At 39.7% G+C, this 27,777-nt stretch overlaps 2 protein-coding genes across 2 annotated transcripts in view; one reads left to right on the forward strand and one right to left on the reverse strand.

Annotated features, from left to right (window-relative positions):
• Nucleotides 1-9,119, forward strand: part of IRAG2 (inositol 1,4,5-triphosphate receptor associated 2) — a gene marked incomplete at both ends in the record, with an annotated part of 39,699 nt that extends 30,580 nt beyond the window's left edge. Inside the window, 13 exons of the mRNA XM_082480830.1 lie at nt 1,383-1,465; nt 1,617-1,689; nt 2,779-2,833; nt 2,918-2,945; nt 3,488-3,628; nt 4,074-4,208; nt 5,035-5,182; nt 6,104-6,147; nt 6,821-6,898; nt 7,003-7,067; nt 7,567-7,668; nt 7,839-7,943; nt 8,876-9,119. Of these exons, the coding sequence (XP_082336956.1) occupies nt 1,383-1,465; nt 1,617-1,689; nt 2,779-2,833; nt 2,918-2,945; nt 3,488-3,628; nt 4,074-4,208; nt 5,035-5,182; nt 6,104-6,147; nt 6,821-6,898; nt 7,003-7,067; nt 7,567-7,668; nt 7,839-7,943; nt 8,876-9,119 (1,301 nt within the window). The remainder of the gene's footprint in view (nt 1-1,382; nt 1,466-1,616; nt 1,690-2,778; nt 2,834-2,917; nt 2,946-3,487; nt 3,629-4,073; nt 4,209-5,034; nt 5,183-6,103; nt 6,148-6,820; nt 6,899-7,002; nt 7,068-7,566; nt 7,669-7,838; nt 7,944-8,875) is intronic.
• A 3-nt stretch (nt 9,120-9,122) lies between these two features.
• The window catches only part of DNAI7 (dynein axonemal intermediate chain 7), a 56,044-nt gene continuing 37,389 nt past the window's right edge, over nt 9,123-27,777 (reverse strand). Inside the window, exons 7-18 of the mRNA XM_082480818.1 lie at nt 27,134-27,235; nt 23,531-23,668; nt 21,477-21,623; nt 20,278-20,381; nt 18,518-18,797; nt 16,640-16,742; nt 14,117-14,283; nt 13,023-13,167; nt 11,999-12,213; nt 11,140-11,307; nt 10,791-10,904; nt 9,123-9,874 (exon numbers count right to left, since the gene is read on the reverse strand). Coding sequence (XP_082336944.1) covers nt 9,599-9,874; nt 10,791-10,904; nt 11,140-11,307; nt 11,999-12,213; nt 13,023-13,167; nt 14,117-14,283; nt 16,640-16,742; nt 18,518-18,797; nt 20,278-20,381; nt 21,477-21,623; nt 23,531-23,668; nt 27,134-27,235 — 1,959 coding nt within the window. The 3' untranslated portion in view covers nt 9,123-9,598. The remainder of the gene's footprint in view (nt 9,875-10,790; nt 10,905-11,139; nt 11,308-11,998; nt 12,214-13,022; nt 13,168-14,116; nt 14,284-16,639; nt 16,743-18,517; nt 18,798-20,277; nt 20,382-21,476; nt 21,624-23,530; nt 23,669-27,133; nt 27,236-27,777) is intronic.

A 27,777-nucleotide genomic window follows, 5' to 3' on the forward strand; every position in this document is an offset into this window, starting at 1 on the left:
CCATTGGCCTCTGCAGTTAATTTTCATATGTGGTCTGGGTGCCTTTGGCAAGGAGGAAACAAATATGCAAAACAGATCAGAAAGAGTCCAAATAGCTTTAAAGTCTGAGATCCTGCTGCTTGTTGTACATCTCTGAATAGAAAGTGTTTCTAGTGTTAGAACAGAGACGCTGATGAATCTCCACTTGTGGTTTATCTGCTAGTACCACACAATGTCTTCTAGAGGTGCTTGGGAGCCAAGTCAAATACATTGGGTCAAATACTGCAGAAATCGGCAGGGACAGAAGAGAGAACTAAGCAGAGGATGTTACTCACGTGAAGGCTGAAAAGATAAAGCACTTCAAACCTGAATATTTGGTTGGGTTTTTTCTTGTGCCATTTCTTCGGCTTGCATCTGTGTGGGGGTGTGTGTGTGACTACATAAAGAGCAAAAGGGAAAAAAAAAATTAGATGTTCTAAAAGGTATAAATAGCTAGCAGAGTTACTGCTATACAAGAAATTAGTATGATTCGCAAACTTTCTTCAGTTTTTTAAATATTTTCCTTTTTGAATCTTTTTAATAGCTGTCTCTCTGGAGGTTATTTTTGCCTGCCTTAAAGCTTCTCTAAATCATGGCCCTTGAAAGTCTGTGGTGCATTTGAACTGGCATCACCAGTTCCTGAACTTACCAGTTCATTACCACTCTTCTTAGTTCTTTCCTTGGCTCTATCAGCATGCTGCTAGTTCAGTTTTCGGGTACTAAGGACTGTCCAAGTGTCAGATTATGTTTGAAGTTTACAGACACATGAAATACCACGAGAGTGTGCATTTCATGACCTGGTTATGCTCCAGCTCCTCTGTAACAGCAGCTGAAGTAGCATCTATTTCTTGACTTCATCTGGTATTCCCTTGCATAAAAGAAGAGAATAACAAATACTCATCGCTTCTTCTGTTAGTTTGTGCATGGGATTAATTTTTTTTTTACATATTCCTGTGCTTACAGAATTTCAAACAAAAATTAATTATAAACTGTCTCCTTAAATAGCAAATAAAAAACCCCCACGTTGGTAGCAAAATAATGAAATTAATTTATCCAGGGGAATATTACTGTAACTCTTGCAACTTCAACAGGAACAACTACAACCAGGAATAATATTCTCTCTCGTTGATATGTAATGCTGCTTATTGGGATTTTTTTTTTTTTCCAAGCAAAACATAATTATTATCACACTTGTTCCTTGATGTCTTAATAGTGTTCTTTGCTGCTGCCTCACCTTCTTAATGCCCTCTCCTGGCACTTGCTGCAGTTTCTTTTATCGTTGTTGGTCCATGGCTGGTACACTGGGTGTTGGAGGCTTGGTTTGTTTCTTTGTTACATTTGGGTTTGGGAATGTTTCTCCCCAGGAGCAGATGTGACCGAGAAGGAATTCTGCCATGTGACGGAAGAACACAAAACCACATTTGAAAACGTTTTAAAGCAAGACCCGGTAAGTGTCCTGGTGACAGTGAAACATAGAACTGGTTTTTCTGGGCAGAAAAAGAAAAAAGCACAAAGAAAAACACTGCAGGAGAGGACAGGACCCTCCAGTGGTGTTGTGGCTGTTTCCTTGGTGTAACTCCTCTCTGATACGCCTTTAGGAGGTGGACCAGGAAAAGAAAAATAATAAAGAGCAGAGTGAGGAAGCACCAGCTGTGGCTCCCAGTAGGAAAGGTAAGAGGTTTTTGCTGAACACATTTGTGTAACTCACTGGAGTGTATGCCTTGGTGACCTGTGTCAAGAGCTGTGTAAAGAGGTGCAGGGACCTGCCTGCCCCACACCACTTACTATGAAGGGGTTTCGTTTTACAGAATCACAGAATGGTCAGGGTTGGAAGGGACCTCTGGAGATCATCTAGTCCAACCCCACTGCCAGAGCAGGGTCACCTACAGCAGGTTGCACAGGACGGCGTCCAGGCGGGTTTTGAATGTCTCCAGAGTGGGAGACTCCACCACCTCTCTGGGCAGCCTGTGCCAGTGCTCTGCCACCCTCACAGTAAAGAAGTTCCTCCTCGTGTTAAGACAGACCTTCCTGTGTTCAAGTTTGTGCCCGTTACCTCTTGTTCTAAGGAATAGTAGCTGCAGTTAGAGACCAAAGTGGATTAGCAGTGGAGAGAGGGAAGATGTTATCATGCAAAACCTATTTCTCTGACTTCTACAGATATTGATCTAATCAGCTCCATCTTCCTCTAAACGGGAGAGAAAATTTCTTAGGACTTGCAAAGGAGTTGGGATATTTAAAGCAGTTCTGGCATGCCTGCCCTGCCCAAAGATTTGCAAAGCAGCATCCTTTAAGCTAGCTAGAGTTTGGGGTAATATGGTATAGATATATATATATAAAATGGCTGATGTTTCTGCTGAACTGTGTGCTTAAACATCTCTACTCTTTTAATCACCTCGCCTTTTGCCTTTAGAGTTTACTAGGAGTTAGTGATGTAGTAAGTCACGCAACATCCTGAACCCCTGAGCTGGAGACTTAAACCAAAACTTACAATTAACCATTCCTTATTCTGATTAAATGCCAGTTGAAGCCAACTAAAGAAGTACAAAGCACCAAAGCACTATGTAGAAGTGAAAGTGCTGTGCCGTCTTACTGACGCTAATTCTAATGCACTCTGAGGTACACAAATTGTTTTTATTGGCAAGAGCTTAACACTGGAAATCTTTAACAGTGGCTTCTGTTAGAGCTTAGAAGACTTTCACAAGCTGGTTTGGGGAGGTTGGTTTTTCATTTTTGTTTGAGAACCCTTTTCTCTCTTCTCAGGGAGTTCACCCACTGCAGGTGGCATTAAAGGAGATAAATCTAAGCAAAATGAGCCGTAAGTGTTGATTTTCAACGATCACCTGCAGGTATGGATTTAAAGCTGCAGTCTGTTGCATGATTGTTTTTTCTTATCTTACAGTGACTCTCCTAATGAGAAAGAAGTGGAGGTAAGTCTTGACTGCGTGTGTCCTTAAGTGTCTCAGACGACAGGACGATCTTGTAGATGAGTCCTGATTGACATCTAGTCCTATGTAAAAGAATGATGCCGAGTAGTTTAAACTGGATATATTTCTACAAGTTGTCTTCCGAGATCTGTCTTTCCAATCCCAGTGGAAACTTTGGAAGGGATGGGATGGGAAAAGGTGGCAATCTGTAAAACCGACCAAACAGTTTGTTACTACTAAAACACTTGTTTGCAAGCTTGAAGGAGCATAGCTGTGACCTCCTCTCAAGCAGCATGTGCTGATTTAAGACAGTTTTGTCAAAAGACACAGATGGCACACTGCATGCTGCCAAGACGTCACCTATTCTGGCTACAGATGGGAAGACTAGCTTTGCAGAAGTGGGCTGTGCTTGCTTTCTCTTCTGCATCTCTCCTACAATTTTGTCAGTGGGGTATGGTCCCAAATTTCCTGTCAGTATCCAAATCTACTTAAAAAGCTTCTGCATAACTTGGATTATTCTGAAACCTTTTCCTTTCCCACAACAGGCTGAATTTCTGAGGTTGTCTTTAGGTTTCAAATGTGACTTGTTTACCTTGGACAAGAGAGTGAAGCTTGAAGAAAGGTCCCGAGACTTAGCTGAAGAAAATTTGAAAAAGGAGATCACAAATGCTCTAAAGATGTTAGAGGTTAGTGTTGGCCGAAGCTGGTAGGGTGGATGGGATGAATGGTTGGAAAAAGTGTCTCATAATATGGCTTTTTTTAGGATTTGTGTGTGTATGTGTAGCACGTTATGAGCAAATCTGAACAAAGTTCTGAAGCGATGCATTTGAAATACAAGAGAGCATTTGAGGGGTAGTCTTCATCTGAGTGTACCGTGTGTTCAGGCAGTGGGTAGTTTTTCTGTTGCACAGGTGTCAGGCAAGAACCTTCGTCTTCAGCTGATTTTTATGCCAGGTAGGCTGAAGTCTCTGCCCACTGAAGGTCTATACTCAGTTACGCTGATCAAGGATGTTAGATGCTGATCTTATGACTGCGTGGGCCTGAACACAACCCCTCAGTGTCATCAGTTGGGGTCAACCTTCTTTCTCTACTAATAGCTCGTACTGTTTTTCTTAACAATATGCCTCTCAGGCTTTAGTTCCTTTGTGTGAAGAAGATAACCAAGCACAGGAGATCATTAAGAAGCTGCAGAAAAGCTTGCAGTTCCTTAGCCAGTATGCAGCCCGAGTCGCCAGTAGAGCAGAGATGTTGGGAGCTATTAATCAGGTAACTGTTTCTATGTAAATGCGTTTTGTACAAAGTTAAAGCTTCTAGATGTAAAGGGATACCAGTATCTGTTTGCTAGGCTTCTGATTCCAAATTTAGACTTGGGAATCTCGTACTGGTCAGTCTGCATTACATACACAGCTTAGTCCCAGCTTTCTCTTCTCGGGTCACTGTGTTGTCATAAGGAACCCCAGGTGCTGTGAGAGCAGCCACATTGCCCTAGCACTGTGTAAAAACACACAACAGGTTTAAAACAAACAAACAAAAAAACTACATGGAAAAATCCAAAAAAGACCTTTGCATCATATGGATGTATATGGTACAGATCACAAGAATGTAATGTGCTAACAATAGTCTTGAGGCTCTGATGGTAATTCTGTGCCTTACAGAAAGGACAGCTAATTAAGCTAAATCTACAGAAATTTACAAAGACCTGCTCAAATGTTATGTGTAATTGTGTATAATGCCAAAGAACAGCATGAAAATATGACTTGGCAATACTAGCGAGTGCGTGGTGGCAGATGAGACTGTAGATCAGAGAAAGAGATGAGGAGGAGTTGTAAGGGCTCAGAAAATGAAGACTAATTTATGTAAGGATAAATGTAATCACTGGAGAAGTGAGACCTGTGTAAACTGGGCACATGTTGAGAGATAGGTTGTAGTGAAACTTTGAAAGGACGGGCAAAAATTATGTTAAATCACAGTGGTGCAAGATAAGAGCAGATGGTTAAGGGGGTTAAAAAAAAAAAAGTTAAAATCAAAATGTGATGCAGTTCCTCAGAGAGCCACTTCTTTTTCTTTACTGCTGTTGCACTCCCTGTGTTAGGAAAGCCGTGTCAGCAAGGCTGTGGAAGTGATGATTCAACACGTGGAAAACCTGAAGCGCATGTATGCCAAAGAACATGCAGAACTTGAGGAGCTGAAGCAGGTCCTGCTCCAGAATGAGAGATCCTTTAGTTCTCTTGGAGATCGAGGTAACTAAGAAAAGCTGCTTCATCTTTCCTCCTTCTACCCTCTGCCAGATAGATCTTTGTCTAATGGTAGCTTAACCTCTTTGGTTGAGGGGTTGTGTGACTGTTGCATCTCCTTTCCTAAAAAAGGAGGAAAAATTACCAATTTACTAACAGTATTGGAAACAACTCTCTGAAATTAGATGTGTATGTAAACTGTCGTGAATCTTGGGGGGGGGGGGGGAACATTGCAAGTATGCAGTAGTGTTCTGGCTCTTGGAAAAGTATGTTGTATGTGGTGGTGATGATAATCTTAATCCTTGTGAGCAGTAAATTTGGGTGCTCACATGAGAGTATTCCCAATAGGTGTTTCTAGGTAGCTGAGCTCTGACTGCTCTTTAAGGACGCTTCCTGCTCTTCTCTAAACACAAATTACAGACTCCTTAAGTGCAGGTGCTCCGAATTTCCCCACCACCAGCCTTAAGCAGGTGGTACGGTGGTCAGGTTTTCAGATGGCACTGTGCACTTGTGCCTTTGCCAGGAGAAGTATTAAATTCTCTCATGCTCTGAAAAACAGCATGTATTTTAAAATCTGAAAGGGCAGACTTACACACTGGTAAAATCCTTGCAGGAGCCTTCTGAATCACAGGCTGTTCCTTCCTGGCTGGAAAAGATTGTCCTGTAAGAGGACACTGCCTCCATCATAAGATAAATACATTCAATGATAGCCACAGAAATCGATGCTTGTAGAGGATGTATAATGTGTGAATATTATTAACTTATCTAATGAAATAGAAAGCCTTTTTCTGAAACCTCATTTCTGCTTTCTGAGAGTACTCTGATATGCTCTTCACTTAAACAGACATTGCAAAAAGTCAGACCTTTGGTTGTAAAAAAAGCTCACTGCATTCCTGTAAGCCTTTCTGATGTTTGATCTCTTCACAGATGACTCTACGAATAAAAAGCTACCAAATTCTTTTAACTTTAAGGTAAAGGCTCTTACAGCCTAACATGAAATTTTAAGTGTGTGTGTTAATGTGCTTTTTCCTTTGCTTTGTCGTGTGCTGGTGCTCTGTTATGTGCTTGACTTGGTGGTCGTCTGTCTCAAGTATGGGCTGATGTCATCAAACACGAGGATGGTGTTTTCAATTGCCCCTGCCTCCCCCCACCAACCCAGGGGAACTGCATGTGGTCCTGCTTAGAAGATGAAGTGTTCACAGAAGCTGGAATGGCTGTGCTGTCATGCAAGGGTTAAGGAATATCGTTCACGTATGGTTCTCTCATCGGGGCTACAGAGGAAGGGGTTAGCGCAGAGAGGTGAAAAAAGATAGATGGGAGCAAGTCAAATTGACTGTAGGAATTCCTGTGAGCACAATTAGAGGAATTTAGACACCTTCAGTTTTGGTACTTTGCTGGAAGCTGTGTAGCCTGCCTCACTTCGGATGCTTAGGGGAGGAAAAGCAGTTAATGTAGAAAGATACTGCTTTAAAGAATGTGGTTTGGGCTGTGCTTGTGACTTCATTCCTCTTTGTGTGTCACGTCAAGCTAAGTATGGACATCTGTTTTTCTATACAGTTTGTATAAAAAACAGATGGCGTTTTATGTGACCAGTGAGTAATCCAGTCATTCCTTGATAGTCAGTAATGCCTCTTATTTGTATAGCCATCATCATCCCTGCGAAGAGTTAGCATTGCAACATTGCCTAGGAGTGCTGGAAATGCAGGTATTGGGTTGCCGCTGGTAAGTAAGGGTTCCCAGACAGTGAGGTGCTTTACCTTCTCAAAACTGGCGGGGCTGAAGCGCAAAAATGCCAGTGCGGAAAGCGTGTCAAACTTCTTCTCCAGGCCCAAGCCCATGAACCCGATGGAGATGAGCGGAGCGATAAATTCAACCGGAGAGCAAGCAGCTGGTAAAGTTACTTGGCCTTCTCTTTGAATAGGGTTAAAAATTTTTCAACTCTAACTGCGCCTGTATTAAGCAGCTTATGGAGCATCTTGAGGTATAATGATGTTTAGCCTACACCTCTCGACATTAGCTTTAAATGCTCCAATATGCAAATGAGCCTTCATGACTAAATGTTAGTTCTTCCCTTTTTTATTTTTTTTTAATTAAGGGTTCAGTGCATTAAAAGAATTATCTCGACTTTATTGCCTTAGAACTAAAATATGAAATCTAGGCAGCTGGCATCAATGGATCTGGGTGTTTAGTTTTGTGGGGGTTTTTGGGTGGGGCTATTTGTTTGTTTGGGCTTTTTTTTTTTTTTTTTTTGAAAAAAATCCTAGTTTCTGGCAACCAGTTTTGAACTTTGTCTAAGGCCTACCCAAATGAGTAGGCTGCTGCTGAATTTCTAATTTCCTGCTATATATCTGATGGGGAAATTAAGGCAAATGTCTTTTACAATACGACAGGGGACGACTGGGAGCAAAGCAAAATGAGAAGCGTCCTTCACTACAGCGGTTCATTAGCACGTATACCTGGGCAGAGTATGAAGATGAACATCCTGACACAAAGTAAGTTCAACAGCAACCTCCTCTGAGGTGTGTCTGCGGGGTTGGTTGGGTTGTTGTTTGTGAACTCTTAACTGCCCACCACCTGATCAGGGCTATGAAGTCGAGCTATTGTGAGCTCTGTCAAATTGAATGCTTGACGGAAAAGCTTTGGAACTGTTGATGACTTACAGAAATGAGCAGCCAGAATCACCTGCTGAAGTACAAGAAGAACCGTCAAGGAAAGAAAGCGTCTCTGAAAAAGGAAAACTTTCATCAAAATGGAACCTAGAGTCAGCGTAAGTTTTGTCACATCATCATGAGGTAAAGCAGTGTTTGGGTGGTGGACGTGGGAAGAGGAAGCAAAGCCATAGCTTTGGTTTGGTTGTTAATGCCAACTTCTTAAACCAACCCGGAATGAGTAATGTCAGGTACCAGAGACTACCTCACCATTTAGGATTAGTAATGAATCCCTGGTGGAGCAAAAGAGGAGCCTCACACTATGATCCCACCTCTTTTTGGTTACACTGCCAGCTGTTACAGCTGGGCTGCTAGGTCATGCTAACACATACTCTTCTAGAAATGATCAAGGGTTTGAGGCCTGGGCAAAACTCAACAGGCAGCTTTGGCACACACTGAGACACGAGACGTTATCAAGACTAACTCCAGACTATTCCAGCTAATGTCTTGGAATATCTCAAGTCAGGGAAGAGTGCTGTCCTAAACAAGTATTCCTTGGAAGCCCCTGCTTTGTGGGAAAGGAGGTTTGCTGTTTATGCAGAGAAATTGTTTTTTTCCATATGAACATCCTATGCTATGTTATGTTAGTGAGGAAAAACTGAGAAGAACAAACATAATAATTTTTTTCCACTATTTGATAAAGAATGGAGGTACCCAATGTCATGAGAGGTCTAAGATTTGGATAGCCAGGGAGGGCAAGACTTCTCCCTAACCTCAAGGAAGGTACCAGAGCCCTAGAAAAGAATAAAACGTAAGGGCAGTACTTTCAGTGCTTTCTCCAAGCAAGATTTCGTGATGACCCGCAAGGCAGTATTTTAAACCCAGAACATAAGCTACTACTGTAGATAGCCCCCAATACAGTAACAACCTTGTTGCTTTTAAGGATCTGTACGTTTGTGGGTTTGGTTTGGTTTTGGTGTCGGGGAGTGGGATGGGAAGAGGGCTTCCAAGTTTTGAAGAAAAACTGAACCACTCTTATTTTTACGTGCAGGTGTAATCTAATGTCATCGTGGGTATCCCACTTCAAGGATTCCTTTTCCAACGCTAACAAAACTCTCTGGGTTTCTGTTTCCATCCTGGTACTGCTTGCTGCTCTTACAAGCTTTCTCACTGGGCTGTCTCTTCAAAGACCAGCAGAGGCAGCACCTGTCGGAACTGGAGACTCCTGGACTTCACTACAGCAACTGTTATGGCCATATACAGGACTTCAACACAATGGACCACCCCCCATATAACAAAGGTTCTGACTCTTGTAGTTACACTTCCAAGTTCTGGATGACAGTCTGAGAAGCTGAGATAGTATACTTAGGGTTACATATTTGGGGTAGGGTTGTGGGTGTGTTTTGGGAGATGATTTTGTTGATTTTTTTTTTTGTTTGTTTGTTTTTTTTTTAAGCATGACTTGAAATTGAAAAATACTTCCCCCCCCTCCTTTCTGACAAAAGTCATCTTTACAGGTACCTTAAAGTATCTTAGTTCCATTCAGGTTTACAACGAAATTGTTAATAATTTTGAATGTAGCTAACAATAACTATGACTAAGTGGTCTAGCCACAAGAGAATAAAGAACTTATTTTGCTGTAACAAAAATGGAATGTTTGCATTTTAGTCATTGAAGCTGTTCCAATGATTTGAATAGAAAAGAGTTCAAGACTTGAAATGTAACATTATTGAAAGCTTTTGATAATAAAGTTCTTAAATGCTGCATGCTTTCCTTAAGAGTATGTTAAAACTCTTGTGGCAAGGAGCAGTTGGTATACAACATCAATAAACAGGAAGCTAGCTGCTTCCACTCTAGCAATTGCTGCTTTGCTGGCAAAGTCTTTAAGCATATGGTAGAGCGTGGAGTGAAATTCAGAATCTTCTTCGAGCTCTTCTGAAAAAGCTTCACTGGTTTCAGTGATCTTGAGCTTCTGTGCTTTCTCACCATTAAACATGTAAAGAGACCAGTCTTCGTCTTTGACAGAATCTGCTTGAAGATGCTCATTTACCTATTGCAGGAAAAAAAGGCACTGTAAGACAGAGCCCATGACACTGATAGAATTTCATACTAGAATTTACTTTCAATTCTAGTATACTCGTGAGTGTAATACAGAAAGAAAACCAAGGTCCTGCTTTGACCTCCTAAAACAATATTAGCTCTCTGTGCCTCAGAGACTGTGTACCAGGGAATGCATCAACACCAAAATCTTCCACCTAGTTTGCCTCTGTACAATACAAGGTTTGGCCACACTGGCTTTCTTGCCTCTCCTGACTTCTGTAGTAAGTATTTGTATGTCACATGCATTTAACTCAAGAGAGTGGGCGAGCTTCTCAAGATTGCAACTGTATGGTATGTTCTGTATCTACAACCACAACCGGGAGTATTTTTCTGTCTGTTTGGGACAAGTCTTAAGCATTGATTTGTTTCTGTCTGAGAACTAACACACGTGGTTAAGTTGCTTATTCCCTCCATTACAGTAGGGAACAACTGAAAACCCGTATGGACAAGAAGAAATGTCCAGGTATTATTAATAAACTTGCACATCAGATTGCTCTTCAGCTATAGTAAGCTGCTTACTCATGAGAATCAGCATCCAGCTATAACATCCTGCCTTGGCTAAAGCCTCGATAGCCACCTAACAGTTATAATACAGCCTGGCACATTACTGTGTGCCTTTGTTACGGAGGTGTGTGTCCTGTTAGAAATCTCACAACCACCTGAGCTCTGGAGGAGGCTCTGAAATTTTACTGAACACTGTTAAGTAGTCACCCTTAAATCTTAGAACTGCTGCGCTAAGAGTGTAGGCAGGGGTTGAAGACAATGTTTAAGATGACCATAACTTGTAGAACTTAATTGTTTCTATCTCTTTAACTGCAATAAAGTTATGTGCTGTTTTTCTTTTAGTTTAGTCTAAATCCACAAACCTTGAACACTACTTGCTCTTGACCTGCTTCTAGGTTCCACTTGCTCCAGGCAAAAGCAAAAGCAGATGTAACCAGTGCCATCTGTTGGTATGCCTTAACTTCTGCTAGGGGAGCCTGTAACACAAAAGTACAAGTTAGAAAATATATATATATACTATTCAGTCTAATTCTCTGTGTTACACAAATGTAAGAAAAAGCTTGCTTTAACCAGAATTCACTGGCTAAGCTGCCCAAACTCTTGTATACTTGCTGCCTGATTCTGCACAACAGGCCTTCATAAAAGAAAGTGTTACCTACGTGAAAAATAGGTTGAAAAAACTACTGGAAAACCAACCCCTCCTGCACTCACCTTCTTAGTCACAGAGACATACTTGTGCGAATGCTCTCCTGGGAAAATATTCACACCAGCCTTTTTCAAAACTGCTCTTAGGTCAAGCGGACTTGTCCATTTTCCTGTCAAGTGAGAAAGCACATCCTTCTCTTCCACCACTACTGAAAACAGCATACACTGATTATCCTGTTGTAGAAATCAGGGAAAGCAACTTACTTGTCATGAAGGCTGTTATCTATTTCAGGCATCAAATATTAATAGTATCTGTGCTGTTCTGGATATTGCATACATCATCTACTATTCTGGGCTGTAAACTTCCATCCACTTATCCTGAAGAAAGCCACTTTTCTGTAGGATTTCGACAATGACACTGGTTCTACTGGCCCATGATTATGCTCATACTGACTCTCTTAAAATCATGTCTGTTAGTGAACTGACTTATATGGCAATGAGCATATGGAAAATCATGTGTAACTTGAACCGTTAGAAGGAACAAGTAGCATTAGTAGTAGGTTGCTTGAAATGCTTTTATTTCTCTTGGTTTAGTTAGGAGGAGAAAGGAACAATTTTTAAGTCTTTAGTGGGTAAAACAGTCTTGAGTTCAGCAAGATAATATCAAAGCACTTACTTGCAGAACACTCAATCACGCTTTCTTCTGAGCAGTTCACAGAAAATAACAGAAATTAAATCACCAGTTCTTTTCCTTACAGTGCTCAGAAAAGATGAGATCCTCCCTCACTTTCAACACAGGCAGCGTGAGATTCAAACTGTTCTTGTGGAAGCATCCCAAGTTCTTTATAAAGGACACTGCAGTAATTTGATTATTTTTTTTTTTAAAAATCTGCAAATGTTTTTCATAAAACATTATTTACAGTACCTTAATTTGTATCTGAATTGTGGCAAAGACCGTAGTAACTATAAGCAGTGCTTCGTCCACACCAGTAGGTCGCAGTTCCCATGCCCGATATGGCATATTGCAATGAGCAGCCTGGAGAAGTGCTATTGTGTAAAAAGCATCCATCTGAAAGGTGACAGTCTTTTCTTGTGTTTCATACGTTATGTTGCTGATGCCATCAGTTCTCCACTGTTGGCCTTTACAAAAGGGATGCAAAAATAAAGATGCCTATGTAAAGCTTCTGCTCGTGATGGGTGCTGGGGAAGAATTAGTTAGTTAATCTAGGATGTCTTTACTAACATTCAGAGTGAAGATAAAATGTTAGGCACAAAATAAGGAGAATTCACTTAAGACAAAAAACTCCCCTTATTTTAATTGTCTTTAAGTACAAGATTGGGCTATTTTTGACAGGAAAGCTTCTTTTTTTATTCTGGAAAGAAATACAAATACTAACCTAACTGTCATTTTTTACTTGCTTTTACTTGCTACATGGGGGTCCCCAAGCTTATTTTCAACAGTAACTTCAAACCGTTTTAATAGGTTCTACTCTCTTTTTCATGAATGTATATTCAGAGGTACTTTGTACTTTTCTAGTAAGTAGAATATCATGTTTGGTTTTTAACATTTAATTATTCTATTTTAACTTAATACTAATACATGTAGTTAGGAGCTAATATGGCTCAAAACGGACTTTACATGGCTTCACTGTACCAAAACTTGATTTGTGTACTGTTGTACTACTGCCTGTTAAATGGCATTTTTTTCCATTCATATTAAAAAGCTACAGTAAAAAGCCTAAACAAGCAGTCTATTATTAGATATGATGCAGAAGCAAAATAGAACAAAAAAACCCCAACAACCAAGCACCAGACCAATTAATGCTGGAGCCCCCAAATTATTTCTGGGCTCTGAATTAGCTCTTGACAGCTGGATTCTGGAAATACTCAAACTCATGTATAAATTCCATTATTCAAACTTAAAATAAATTTATACCCTAAGCTGGTACCTGCAGGATCCCATCGGGCTATCACAGGATCCTCAAAATATATCACACTGTCAGAAAGCCTGAGGGTTATCTGTATTGGTGGATGTGTGGTATCTTCAGCGTCTTCCGGGGGATATGGGTACGCCTCCAATCCAACAGCAAGTAACTTCGGCAAGAGCGGAAAAGGATAGATAACATTTTTATTATAAAAGGCAGTAGCCTACTTTTTTCCTAAGTCCGTTTAATCACCTCTGTTGTTTCCTAACACACCATTTAAAATTTATTAGTATTAGTGGTTTGCTCATATTGCATGTTTCCAACAATTGCACGTTTCCAACTATGACACTGAAGACAGGAGAAGGGTGACTACGAACAGGCCTTTGAACGCTTCACCTGCTGTTGGTGGCACCCTTAAGGCAGTGCCTCAGAGTAGGCATAGTCATTTTTTAACAGATCCACAGTCTCCAAAAAAACCTCAAGAGTACCCGAGAGGCTAAAGCAGCTATAATTCCACATTGTTCACACACTGTCAAAGGGAATGAGAGAGGTGACATGCACTTGGTAATGCAGGTCTGTGTGCTCAGCCAGGAACGAAGATCCCATGCCTCTCCATCTGCCCATAGCGATGCTTTCTTAGTTTGTGTGGGAATTCAATTTATTAAAGGTTTTCAGCTTCACTAAAAGTTGTGATGTAGGTTAATGCTGCATCAGGCTCCATGAGTGGGAAAACTAGAACACGTTGGCTATAGTCTTCAAATATCTTACAGAGCCTGGAACTGAGTTAGCAGTAATTTGTTACCATCCTTCTTTAAGTGTATCTTTCACATATGAAAAACTAAGAACTTCTCTCTTTGATTTTACTTTGGCCAACAGCATCTTCCAGCACAGTGATCTGTGCTAGAAAATGCTGATGAGCACTGACTGAGCACACACCTCTGCCAGTGCAGGCTGATTTGTTCCCCGCAACTGCTCCAAAAATTGGCCTAGTGTAATTGAAAAATTATTCGAAAACTTGGTCCTGTACACTGCGTATGCATGGTGACATGCCTCAGAATAAAGCTTCAGAGATGACAGGGAAGAGGACTGCACGGGATGTAATGTCTTTCCTCACTTACCTCCACCATACTCCAGTCCTTGATTTGCTTGACCTGAGGCGGAAGCTGCAGTGCATCAATATGGTACACACCGCCCACTGGTACAAACTGTTGCAAATCAACAATGTTTTCATCAGTTCTCACCTCTTCTTTTTCATTTGTCTTTTCCTGCATCAGTGGCTCCTGAACTTAAAAAAAAAACAAACAAACAAAAAAAAAAAACCAAATAACCAAACTACATGAATTAACCTGGTTCTTAAACTAAGACACTGAAATTTCTGACTTTTACTATTTTTTCCCTTTTGCACAAAAAAACCATGTGCTTGACGTGCTTTACACGCTGCAGCATTTCAGCACCATCTACTGGTGTTCCCCAAATCTTTTAACAGTTAATTGAAATGTGGGGAAAGACAGACAAGATGGACAATAAAAAGCACTTCTTGTTTTGGTACTGAGCTTTTTAACAGATTAATCTCTGCTCCGAATTTGTAGTCAAGACAAAAAGTTTTATATAGCAATAAGTCACATCATTAATCACAGAAGACTTTCTCACAAGTATACACTACAGTAGATACTGGACAAGGTTAGTAAGATTGTATTGGTATGAAAAGAAATGAGGCAAAGAAATGAGGCAAGTAAAAAGATATAAGGCACCTACAGGTCATGTACTGAAGGTGAAAGACAGGTGATATTCATGAACAGCAAGAAGGATTTAACATGAAACAAAATTTTCAGATAAAGGTAATTCATATTTTTTCTATGCATAATTATGTATATACTACAAATATGTATCAATTTAAGTTTTAATTAATTGGAAAATGTTATTAGAAGGCATCTATGCCATGGACAAAAGTGACTAGAAATATTTAAAAACAAAACCAAACAAGCCCACATAAAACATTGCACAGGATGTTACAGAAGGAGGACAGAAGTTACCATTGACAGGGATCAAGAAAAAGTGTTCAACATTGTAAAAAGCTACTGTAAGTGTTATGAAATTTGCTTTTAAAGAGTGAGATAATCTCAAAAAAAAATGACAAATATCTATATAAGCTGTCTTCAGGCTTTTTAAAAAACAAGTGAAAATGGTGTTTATTTATAATGTCATATTTAGTTGCAGTATGCAGAGATTGTATTCACGCAACAACAGAATGTCCTTTTGCAGTTATTCTGAGAAAAAAAAGTTACAGGCAGTAAAAACCATTTTACTACCAGCCACAGAGGTAGCTTGCACTTTAACTTGCTTTTTAAAATACTAATACAAAAATATTTAAGAGTCTTCTAAACAAAACTCTTCATTCTCCCAAGATAAGTTAACTTCTTAACACTGGTAGTCAAACAATGAAGTCAAATCCAGAGAAGAACCAGCTGTAGTTGTCGCTGGTTTCCCTGTTGCTGCATTCCTGGTTTTTTTCCTCTCTTCTGCCAGGCTGCCTGTTTTCACTGAATTTGTGGTAACTGAGTATCCTTTCAAATTCTGTTCTCAAAAGTGGTTGAATAGGTTTGCAACTCATTAGCATGCCAGCAAAAGCATATTTTCATAAGCCCCCTCTCCTTATTAAAGCAGATAAATGAGCTTGAAGACATTCAGGTATAATGAGTACACTCCTGTGCACACACATTTCACCTAATACTATGGTAGGGATTTTCAAAGCCTCACTAAAGTAAAATCACAAATTCCTCCAAATTAAGCCCTTTAATAAAGTTCTTTATAATCTCTTGAAAACCACCTCGTTTGGGTGGTCTTTAGGGTCCAGTCTCACAACTGGTTGCTTGGACCGTGCTCAGCAGAAAGTGGTGGTTGGTTTTGGTTTTTGTGTATTGGGGTGGGTTGTTTTGTTTTTGGTTTTTTTTTTTTTTTTTTTTTTTTACAACACGGAAAAGGCTGTACAGTTCAGCTAAACTATGCTGAACAGTTTGCAGTTGTTTTATTTAAGGCAGTATTACAGGAAAACGGACTCTTATTAAACCAAAGGACACCAAAACACTGAAGAAATTTGTAAATTAACTTACATGGGACTGGTAGAACCAGGCCCTCTTTTAGCAAAGTATATCAGCGTGTATGTCGGTTTAAGCATACAATTAAGTAATACTCAGCAATACCTACACCATCTGAGTGCCTTCCATTATATGCATTTAAATATTTTTTTTTCTGAGGAAGTCAATCTCACCAGACAGCCTGGCAGATTCATAAAGATTGTCTGTCTCACCTATAAACATACATAAATGTATGCATAATAATACACAAATGTACATAAATACAATAAATATGTCCATGCACATAAACATAAATAATAAATAAATTATTCAAAATAAGTGTGGGGACAAAATCCATTTTCCTATCTATCTATCTGCCCTATTTTCTCCCTGCATTTAACAATCATTAATAGAAATGTCAACAAAAATCCAGCGTTATCAAAACATCAATATATTTGCAAACTTTGCTCCATTTACATAGATATCTAGATCCCAACGTTTCCATATATAAAATAAAATATTTAGAATAAGTAATTTTTCTGTGCTGCACGTAAACTAACCAAATACCTTGTGACAGTATGTCCAAGATTTCTGATTTCTTCTCAGTCTCCTCCTCTGTCTCATTTACTTCAGCTACGTTATTGCTGTTTTCTTTGAATGAGCTAGCACTCTATATAAAAAGCAAAAGACACTTTTTCAGTAGTCAGACACAATAAAGAAGAGGGTACCACCTCCTTCAAGGAAGCTTAAGGAGAAAGAGTAGTCCCACTCCTCCAGTAACATTTGCACTGATCTTGCTACAGGGTGAAGGTTTTAGGAGAAATCATTTCTACCTAACTAGCAAAAATAGTTTTGATTAAAGGTACTCTCCAACTTTGTAACCAGATATATAAATAGAGATAAACATAAAATAATTGCTTCATTTCCACAGCAAGTTCCACCTCGAGCTCCCCAAGTACCATACAAGCACTTTACCTTTTTAGCAGTGTGTGCACTCAAAAATTTGTTTATGCTGACGTGACAGCTACAGGAGTGACACAAAGAAAACTTAAGCCAACGCTGAATCCAAAGCCATACTGAAACTCTGCCAGAAGCCCCACTTGCAGTCTTAGCCTGTGTCCTGCCCGTGGTATTTATTCCCTTTCTCACACCGTTTTCTGTTTTCAAAACACTACCCTAGATTCCCAGCCAAATTTTCAACCCAGATATGAATTCATCCCTGTCTCCTCTGGAAGCACAGCAGTAGACAAATGGTGGTTCAGCGTGCGGGCCACCCCTTTGGAGGCACAGGCACCTCCCCGTGCCCTGTGCTGTGCCTGCCAGCGCGTGGGAGGAACACACGTCTCCTGGGACAGGAGAGAAGGTGGGGGGAAACGTGTTTATGCACATAAATGTGGGGGAAACTCAAGGCAGAGCCAAACAGGAGGAGGGACTGCAGTAGCGGAGAAAAGTGGAGTCTTCAGAGGGAACGGGAAAATTCACAAAACTGGACTGACAGAAAGAAGGTAAGACCTGGAAAAGGAAAAGAGAAGGAATGAAAAGAGGAGTTGAAGGAAGTCTGAAAAACGTAGGTAAAAACTGCCAAAAGACCTGATTTGTCATGCAAAAAAAAGAAAAAAGGAACCAAGAAAAACAGGATTTTAAGCACTGATTCGCTACAAGGTGTCAGGGACTGAAAAGGAAAAAAGCAAAGATCGTTGCTCCAAGTGTATTAAGAAGGCATAAAACATGACGGCTTACAGTTATTTGTGCAGAAATTTTAGATAGAGAACCCGATTCATTTATCTGCAGGTCACAGATGATACCGGAAGTGAAAAACCCACACCCAGTAACAAGAATACAGAACCAAGCAACCCCCACAACCCCCAAACCCAACACACTCCACTGAGGAGTGTTGATGAAGGGAATGCAGCAAACACAAACAGCATTGGGAAAGCCCTCTAGTGGCAAAAGCTTCAGCGTAGAGACACCCAGCAACCAAGTAACCGCACAACCAAGACCTGCTGAACTGAATCCTGTTCTGCAAATTTTCCTAATATTGGATTCCTGCAGTGATTTTATGAGGCTGACAGTTTCTCAGAAGCAGCAAATATGTCACAGATTTACAGAAATATCTTACAATGGCACCTAACATTCCTCAGGGCTTGATCCTACTCCTAAACTGCCAACCAAATGCCAACTCATGCATGCCAACCTCACGGCAACTACCACCCCCTGTCCAAACATCCCCTTCTACCTCCTGTACGACAATCTTTGGTCATTCATCTTTCCTCTCTCTGGAGAAGGTCTATGGCACTCTATTAACACAACTTGCCTTTTTCTATAAAACGTTTAAGAACCTGGCTCTCTCAGGCACAGGACACATTAACAAGCTGTTACACTGCGACTGGGCTTCGAGCAACAACAGAAAGGGAGAATAACCTTTGGTGAGATTTTTTTACCTACCTTTCTCCCATCAGAACACATTTCTTCTGCAGCGGGCATGGTGGGCTCTTCTCTGGCGTTCTTTGCCTCTTCTTCTGGTTCTTCTACGCTGTCTTTTGAATGCTGAATCAACTCTTTGCTCTCTAAGACTTCCAATTTTGGCACACTCTGACACTGCAGCCAAAGCGGAGATACATGATCATAATGAGTATGCAATATGCGAACAGCAACACTGCTCACAGCCAGTGACTTCGGAAGATCAAATCCATGCTGTGCATCACAAAACACATGATTTTTGAACCTGTAAAGAACAGTTAAAAAAAAAAAAACAACAAAACATTCCCTAGTAAGACTGGCAGCACTTACTTTTATATTTCTTCCTAAGTATTCAAATTGATGTTCTACACTAGAAGTCAGCTAAATTCTCTTTTGACACATGGCACAGTCTAAGTACTAGGGTGCGATGTCACGATACGCTGCTTCTCTTGTATTGACAGCTGCCTGTAAGTCCCTTCAGAAAAACTCTAACTGCATTACGGGGATCAGGAGCTGCAAAAATAATGGTTCTGACAGAATGAAAACGAGGCAGAATCAGGCAGCAGCTCTTCTACACAGTTCGTTCTTGGTAAAACTGACTAATTTAATGGGCAAATCTTAGGTGAAGTTACCAACTGTCTGCGTTACACCAGTCTCAGCATCTTCCACATAAAACCCGAAGAGATACACAGACATAAAGGCAATTTTGACAATCAACAGTATTACAGAGTCACCAATCCTTGAGACAGTGTAGGAAACAGGCTAGGAGCATCATAGGATCCCAACTCGCAACAAATCAAGTATGTAACTTGTGAACTTGGCTTCTTTCATCAGATATGGAAGTTTCTCGCTCATTGCAATTCCTGCCCGACCAAAGCCAGAACAATTCAAATAATATTTATTTTTGGCTAAAATCAGCTGGTCACAAGTTCTAAAAATCTCCTAGTAAAGCAACATTTATATTTTAATTCTTGGTTGAAGATTTTAAGTGCATCTCTAAGCTGAACAAAAGGCTTTAACATTCACCCAGCTGGGCTCTTCCTGGCAGGTCAGTCTGACATTGCCCAGCACCCAGCGCAGCCTTCTAGGTGTCTCAGCAAAGCTTACAGTAACAGGTCCTTAGTCAAGGCAAAGTCCTTTTACCAATTTATTCCCCATATTTGAAAAGTGGGAGTAGGAAGTCTGCTCAAAAATCTTGTTGTGAAAAACATATCAGTTAAAAGGTAATCTAATTACAAAAAAAGAAAAAAATATCTTCGATTCAGAACCCACTATGGAGGATATTTGCATCCCATACTAGAATCTTTTATCTAACAGAGAACTGAGCACAAAGCATCATCCACCACTTTGCAAGCAACCGTAACAGCTTAGAAACTATTTAATGCATCAGCAAAAAACATTACTTCCAGAGGAATTTCAATTCTCTGCATTAGTTTTATTGTTTTCCTTTAAAAAATGTTCTGGCAGTAACAGGGTTCTGCTGTATCATTTTAAGAAAGAAATTATACATATATATATATATATGTATACACATACATAAAACACGCCTGTTTCTTTAATAAAACTCTGATGTAACCAGTACCTTCCTTAGCAACAGGTCGGTATGAAATCCATCAGTTGGGAGTCTGTAGAATGAATGCTATTCAACATGAAAAAGATTATGAGAAACTGGTTCTTGGTGTTTACTCGACTGGGATAGACAATGCCAGGCCTCATTTCAAATTAAGAATTTCAGTTTGCCGTACCTTACTTTCTTCTTCAGATTGGCCCAAATACAGAAAGTAACATTTTTATCCTTTATGACTGCCTGCATATTCCCAGTTTCAGAATCTTCATACATATTAGCTGTCTACAAAGAAAAAAATAATGTTTTCTTCTTATTTATCTCACTTTGATTTACTTACATTTACACTTGAATAAATACAAAAAGACATGATGGAATAAAAATACACCAGACCAAGCTCAGGTATGTTGTATTTATGTACTAAAACATGACAGTTATAAACTGAAATCTCCTTGTTAAAATTTGAACTACATTCTTTTTCTTCCTCTGACTTCATCAATTCTGTCAGTCAAATACTGCCAAATATGGGATCTTACATTATCCCCTTCAATGGTACTGTGTATCTCCGCCTTAATCACATGCCCTCAAAAGTACTTCTCAGGAGAAGTTTAAAAAAAGAAAAAAAGGACTTACTGAGCAATAAGGCACTCTTATCCTACAGTCACTGCACAGATTATTTTATAATTTTATCAATATAAAACTTGTGAAATGATAATTACATTAGAAGTTTAATCCTAAACTCAGTAAAAACAATCAAGAATTTAATTTCTTAATTTGCAGTGTTTTGACTGTGAACATATTTCCTTTAATCCTTTTCCTCTAGCAATATTCTTTTGCTAAACATACTTACATATATGATTAATATACTTTAAAAAGCAATCAAGATCACTACCTATACATACAGCCCAGAAAACTGATTCCCAAGCGCATTTTCATTTTCTGCCTTAAATACTCTTCCCAAGATCTTAGTTTAAAAAATATTTTAGTCATATGAACATGTACAAGCTTTTCACATATGCAATTTTTTGTACAGTCAACTACCTTTAATTTAAATCAGTGAGAAACAATGGGAAACAAATTTCATACAGTGCCTCTTGTTTTCAACATCTGCAGCTTTCACAAAATTTCACAATTTAATCTTCAATATCTTAATGATGGGAATTTCCACTATGAAGGTAAGGTTTTCAGGGGTTTTGAAGACTTACAAGCCTGTTATCTCCTATACACATGATTTGGAAACTCAAATGCTAAATTTGGAAACTCACATACTGATCTCTATGACAGTTTAAGAACAAACAGAACTGACCACCACCATGAGATGCTTGTAGCTAACCTTATGTGCACTGCACATATTACGTCAAAGTTGTAAATCTTACTTACTTTAAGCAGGTGCTCTGTGGCTCCATTGTACTTCTGATGAAGCAGATTCTGCAATTCCAGAATAGATTCCTGGTACTGGACTGTTTCTTTTTCTGTAATCTCATTTGGTGTTGTGTCCAATAAAAGAAACTGCAACTTCTCAATTAACTAGAAGACATGATATATGGGAAAAGTATTTTGACACCACCCTTAATATACTGCGTGTTAAGTCATAAAACACCAAGGCAAACTTGCTTCCTTGCTACCTAAAAATATCTTGGTTGCTGAAACAATCTTTTTTTGTTGTATCTCTAGAAATTGTGCTAAGCCAGCACTATCAGATAGCCAGTCAATCAAGCAAAGTGCTGGAAATTCCAGGCCGAGTCTGCCTGCCTTCATTCCTCTCGTCCAATTCCTGCATTCCTTGACCTGTGGGCTGTGAAATCTTAGCTTATGAAATAGTTCCTTTTTTGAATCGGACTGGCCATACGAAGAAATGTTTTGTCCAAAAATTAGTTTTAATGAAAAGCTTACAGCTTTATTCTGGAACCACGTTTTCTATAGTAATAATCTCAACTATGACATCCTAAAAAAATAAAAATAAAAATAGAAAGATATACAGCAATTACATTTTAATTCTCAGAACAATTCTTAGCGTGAAGTTTGGAATTCTGTCATAGCATTTTTGTCTTCCACTGCATGCTAATATCTTAACATGTAAATACTTCCATAGGACCAGAAAATTCCTAGGTGGCCAAAGTGATCTACAGCACTGAGACAAAAGGAGGATCAGATTATTATTATTATGTCTCCCTTCCAGACTTGCCAGACTCTTCTTCCTTTTAGTCTGTGGAATCGCAGCGCTACAGCTCATCAAAGGTGTGGCAAAGCAGCAGCAGAATTGCAACTTCTGCTGTCTTCGTTATATTGCACCCTTAACACGGTCTACCTCGACAGTAAGGTGGTCCCTGTCAACTCTGAACCGCTGATCTCCACGATCTCACAGATCAGTGTGTTTAATAGTTTCCTCTAAAAACATGTGGAACAGGAAAGAAATGCTCTTTTTTGACATCACCTTGCACGTCCAGTAGAGGCGAAACACAAATGCCTGTCTTCCAGTATCACGTAATACTCTATTGAGCATACAGTGCAAGGCAGTATATGTTTACAGGACCTGACGCAGCTGTAACTGCTTCAGTGTTGGATGGAAAACATACAACAGGAGTAGGAAGTGCGTTTGTGGGAAAGACACGGCAGCAAGGAGAAGAGTGGAGAGAAGGAACAGAAGTGGGCGGTTTCCAGGCTTTTTGCTTGGGTTGCAGTGTAGAAGAGAAAAGGAGGAGTTCTCTGTTGAAATTCTTGGAAAGGACCAGCGCATTCCCCACGGGCTCAGAAAAAGCCAGTATGCAGAAGGGGAAAATTGCAGATCCCAGTGAGCATTGCAAGATAGGAAACTAACACTCGGAACCAAACCAGCCCGATAAAAGTTGTATTACACGTGCAACTTTCACCCCCAATTTCTGGAAGACCCCATTTAACTTTCTGAAAAAACACTATAAAGTCAGCATAAATGAAAATAAAATCCTACATTTACAGAGCAGCCACAAATCGCTTAAAATTGCCTTACAAACCATCAATGGTTGGTGGCTTGCATTTTGGGAACTCCTGCTCTTCCATGACACTTCACTGGTTGTAAGCGCTACACAATAAGGCTGCCGTCCACCGAAGCATCTATATATGACACGGGCTTACATGTTCTGGCTCAACTGTTTAAAGTGTATATAGCAGAGAAGATGGACGTTGGAATACTAGAGGTCAGTATAGAAATGTTACACACAAATCCCTTAAACGCACTCCATATTTAAAGTCAATAGTCATCTTCCTTAGATTTAACAATAAACCTGTAATTAAAAAAAAGTAAAAACTGAAGAAAAACTTCTGGGTTTTGAAGGTTATAGACAATTTCAGTCACTAGGCCACAAAAAAAAAAAAAAAAGGAAGGAAAGGAAGGGGGAGGGGGATATTCAGGATATGTTCTCGTAAGTTTAACTGAAAAATACCATTTTAACACTTACATTTAGAACCTGTTCTCCCTTCTGCATCACAAGTTGAATGTCCTCATTTTGATCTTCACGCCATAAGCTCATGAAAGTATTTATTTCCTGCAGTACAGTTGGGTCAGGACTTCCATCACAACTGAGGTAATGCTCCCACTACAGAAAACATTCAAAGAAAAGCAGATATGGGCATGTGGTGCAAAGGACTATCATTATTACAAGAAAAAGGAGGATTCTAAAAGACAAATACATTACAGTGATACATTCACACCTGCATCTAAACAGGACGCTAACACCACCTGGCTTATCACTATGCCAGAAAAAAAAAAAAAAAAGGTTTACTTTGATATTAATGCGTTAAGATACTTCTGCCCACCTAACATTTGCTGTTTATGCTGACTCGTTTATGAGTGCTCTCTGTTCTGCTAGGTAGAGCTTGCACGGCTGCAAAAGCAATGAATTCAGTACCTGCCACAAATGAGGGGTTGAAAGAAAAAACAACTGAGAACATAAATGAGGAACCGGTGCAGGTGGAAGAGGCAGATGGTTCTCAAACCGGATACTGCCAACAAAACTGAAAATTCCTACACCGGCAATAAAGCTGCTTAAGAGCCTTCCACGCAAACATGTTTATTCCTCCTTTCTCTGCCTCTGAAGGAGACTTCCTCCTCCTTACCAGCACCAATTCAGCTGTTAGAGAAACCTCTGATAGGAATATGAAACCCTAGATCTTTTATTATTTTAAAAAAAATTATTTTCAAACCAATTATTGGTCATTCTTATAGGTTGGGGAACAACAACAACAGAAAAATCAGCAACAGGCTAAACCCACTTAACTCTACAAATGAGCCTAACATTGGGTCATGGGATCAATTTATCACCAATAATGTAATGTTTTTCATCCACATAGTAAGATATTAAGGAAACCTGTTTACTGTGAAGATTAATAACACAATGTCACTGAAGGTTGCATTACAATGTAAAATGGATCTTTTAAAGCAAACGTGCTTGTATAATTGCATTCCCAACCACTTCCAGAACCATTTCCACTGACTTCAAAAAAAGCAATAATAGGCGAGTGCTCAGTCCACTGGAAACTCCTGTAAAAAGGATTGACCAGTCTTTACAGTCTTTAAAAGACCCGATTTCTTTTTTTTACGTCCTTGCACTTAAAAAGAGAGCTTCGGTTTCATCATCAGGAAAACACATCCTTAGAAATAACAGTGCTTGTTCTTTGAGAAAAAGGATCAATTTCATGACAATTTGTAAACGTATCTGTTAATCTGAACTGAAATTGTTCAGAAATGGACGTGGAAACTCAGCATTTGGTATTATGCATTTCTTCTGCCCTAAATATTCTCAACAACAGACTAATACAAACTCCGGTATTTCCCATAATCTACCAGTATTTTAGTTGAAGATTTATTTTTAAAATAATAGTTCTATTTTGCCACTACTTTCAAAACAAAAAAATCCTTATGTTTCTCCTTCCGAGAAATACTCTTCAGAAACATCCATAAACAACAACTGTCCCCTTGCAAAAGGACTGACAGATTCTCTTGTTCACAAGGAGAATAAAGTCAGAGCTTGTCATCAACTGAAAAAGGTAATTAAAATCATCCGAAGGTGTCAAGACTCTGCACTGGCGAGGCCACAACTGGAATACTATGTCCAGTTTTGGGCTCCCCAGTTCAAGAGGGACAGGGAACTGCTGGAGCGAGTCCAGCGAAGGGCAACTAAGATGATTAAGGGATTGGAGCATCTGCCTTATGAGGAAAGGCTGAGAGAGCTGGGACTCTTTAGCCTGGAGAAGAGAAGGCTGAGGGGAGACCTTATTATGGCGTACAAGTATCTAAAGGGTGGGTTGAAGGAGGATGGAGCCAGGCTCTTTTCAATGGTTCCCAGTGACAGGACGAGGGGTAATGGGCACAAGTTGGAACACAGGAAGTTCTGTTCAAATACACAGAAAAACTTCTTTACGGTGAGGGTGACAGAGCACTGGCACAGGCTGCCCAGGGAGGTTGTGGAGTCCCCTTCTCTGGAGATTTTCAAGACCCGCCTGGATGCAGTCCTGAGTAATGTGCTCTGGGCAATCCTGCTTTGGAAGGGGAGTAGGACCAGATGATCTCTAGAGGTCCCTTCCAACTCTGAAAACTCCGTGATTCTGTGACATAACTGTGAACTTATCATGCTGCATCCTTGTGGGTGCAGGGCCAAGGGCACAGCAGGCTACCAGTGTAACCAGTAAGCCCAGCACTGTTCCCTCTTCAGGGCTCCTGAGGCCACATTCGCAGTGCTGCATCCAGTTTAGGGTCTCTCAGTACAAGAGAAAAGGTGGTGAATGGTAGAGACCAGGGGAGGGACATTAAGATGGTTAGGGTACTGGAGGAAACAACAGATGAAGTAAAGCCGAGCTTTGTTAGTCTGGAGAGGACTAAGAAAGCTAAGAGAGGAGCTAATTGCAATCTACCAGTACCTACAGAGGGGCTATAGAGAAGACAGAAAGCAAACTTTTCTCAGAGGCGCACAGGGATGATGTGTCATGGCAAAGATCACAAGATGTTAAAAGGGAAATGCCAATTGCGTTTAAAGGAAAATTGTTACAATGAGAGTGGCAAAACAGTCAACTAGGCTGCCTGGAGATACTGTGGTATCCCCACCCTAAGAAATTTTCCAAACCCAACTAAGCGCCTTCATCTGACTTCAGACTTTGCCCTGCTTTGCGCAGGGGGTTGAAGAATATGAGTTTCAGAAGTCCCTTCTAATATGACTTATCCTATGATTCTAAATTTGTTCCAGTGAGGCTTTAAAAAGGATTAAGTAATACACAAGACAAAGAGAAAAATCCTTGTGTCTACAAGTCCATTTAACCTTACTTGGAACCAAACTGACCAAATATCATTCAGAGAGTTACCAAATGATGTTTGATGGATTTACAAGAGCAAAATGTTGTACTAGTATATTTCCATACCTTATTATTTAAAATTTAACTTTACAGGCATATGGTACAATTGGGTGACAATTCAACCTCCGTGTACGTCACCCTAAACTGCAGACATTAACTCTTACCTGCATTTTCACATATTTTGAGCCCTGACATCTGACCTAGATTTGCGCTGTGGCCTTAAAAGTTTTGGCAAACCTCTCTCTGAATGATGACCTGAGATTTCCAGGAACCCCTGGAACAAATGTTGTCAATTGTCTCAAATTCCACAAAAATATTTTTAAGCCCTGGTAGAGATTTTTTTATTTTTTTTTTTGTGGAATGTTTAAAAGTAGAATGAATTAAATAAATAGAAAAGGAAGGACAAATAACCAGAACATCCGAAACTACAATTCCTCTTGACCACTGGCGTAAGCTGTGGGGCCCTACTACTTTATCAGCCACACAGGCTCCTCTTTGGCCACATTTCTGTTCTGTGTACACAAAAGTAATAGAAAATAGAAGAGAGTGAGGACGGTTGGTTACTACCTTGAGATGGAACTTGAAGTACAGTCACAGCACACACCTAAATTCAATTAAATGGAAGCATTCCTGGATCCTGCAATGGTGACACAGCCTAAAGTCTCTTCATTTTCTAACCTTTATGACACTGGGCAGATTTTGGAAAGAAAGCTTACCTTTGCACATGCTCTGTAATCCATTTTCCACTGCTGTGCAGACAAAAACTTCTGTTCCAGTGAATGAAGTTCCGCTAGTTCAGACTCCCTTCGTTCTTGATCCTGTTTATATATATATATATATATATATATATCAAGTAGAGAAGTTAAATATTTGGTTTACTTAAAATTATTTTATATCAAAGAAAAAAAAATTGAGAAATTTGAATGACTTATCATTTAAACAAATCCAAACACTGATAACTTGGTTTTTTATGAAACATTTAATTGAGAAGACTGCAGCCGTTTGCAATATGTTATTGTCATCACATTAGTTGCTGAGCCATATGATAAACTTAACGTGTCATATGATTGTTAACCTCTCACTTGAACAGTTTCCATATCGTCATCCTGGAACTAGCTCTAATGAGAGCTGCTAAAAAATGTAAGCATATGTTTGAAAAACATGTGCAAGATTATTTTATTTTTTTCCTTATAGTTTCTATTATTTTAAATTCCTCTCCTCCCTAGGGGAAAAATATTCTGTGAAGGACAAGAGGCCCGAGCAAGAGTGACTTTTTCGGGGGGAGAAAATGAAAAAAAATTATAGTAAATGTCCTTTTATTTTTTTTGGAAACGCAAAATTATTTAGGTATTACCAATCT

This window comes from Vanellus vanellus (assembly GCF_965231255.1).
Source record: "Vanellus vanellus genome assembly, chromosome: 1".
Classification (NCBI taxonomy): Eukaryota; Metazoa; Chordata; class Aves; order Charadriiformes; family Charadriidae; genus Vanellus; species Vanellus vanellus.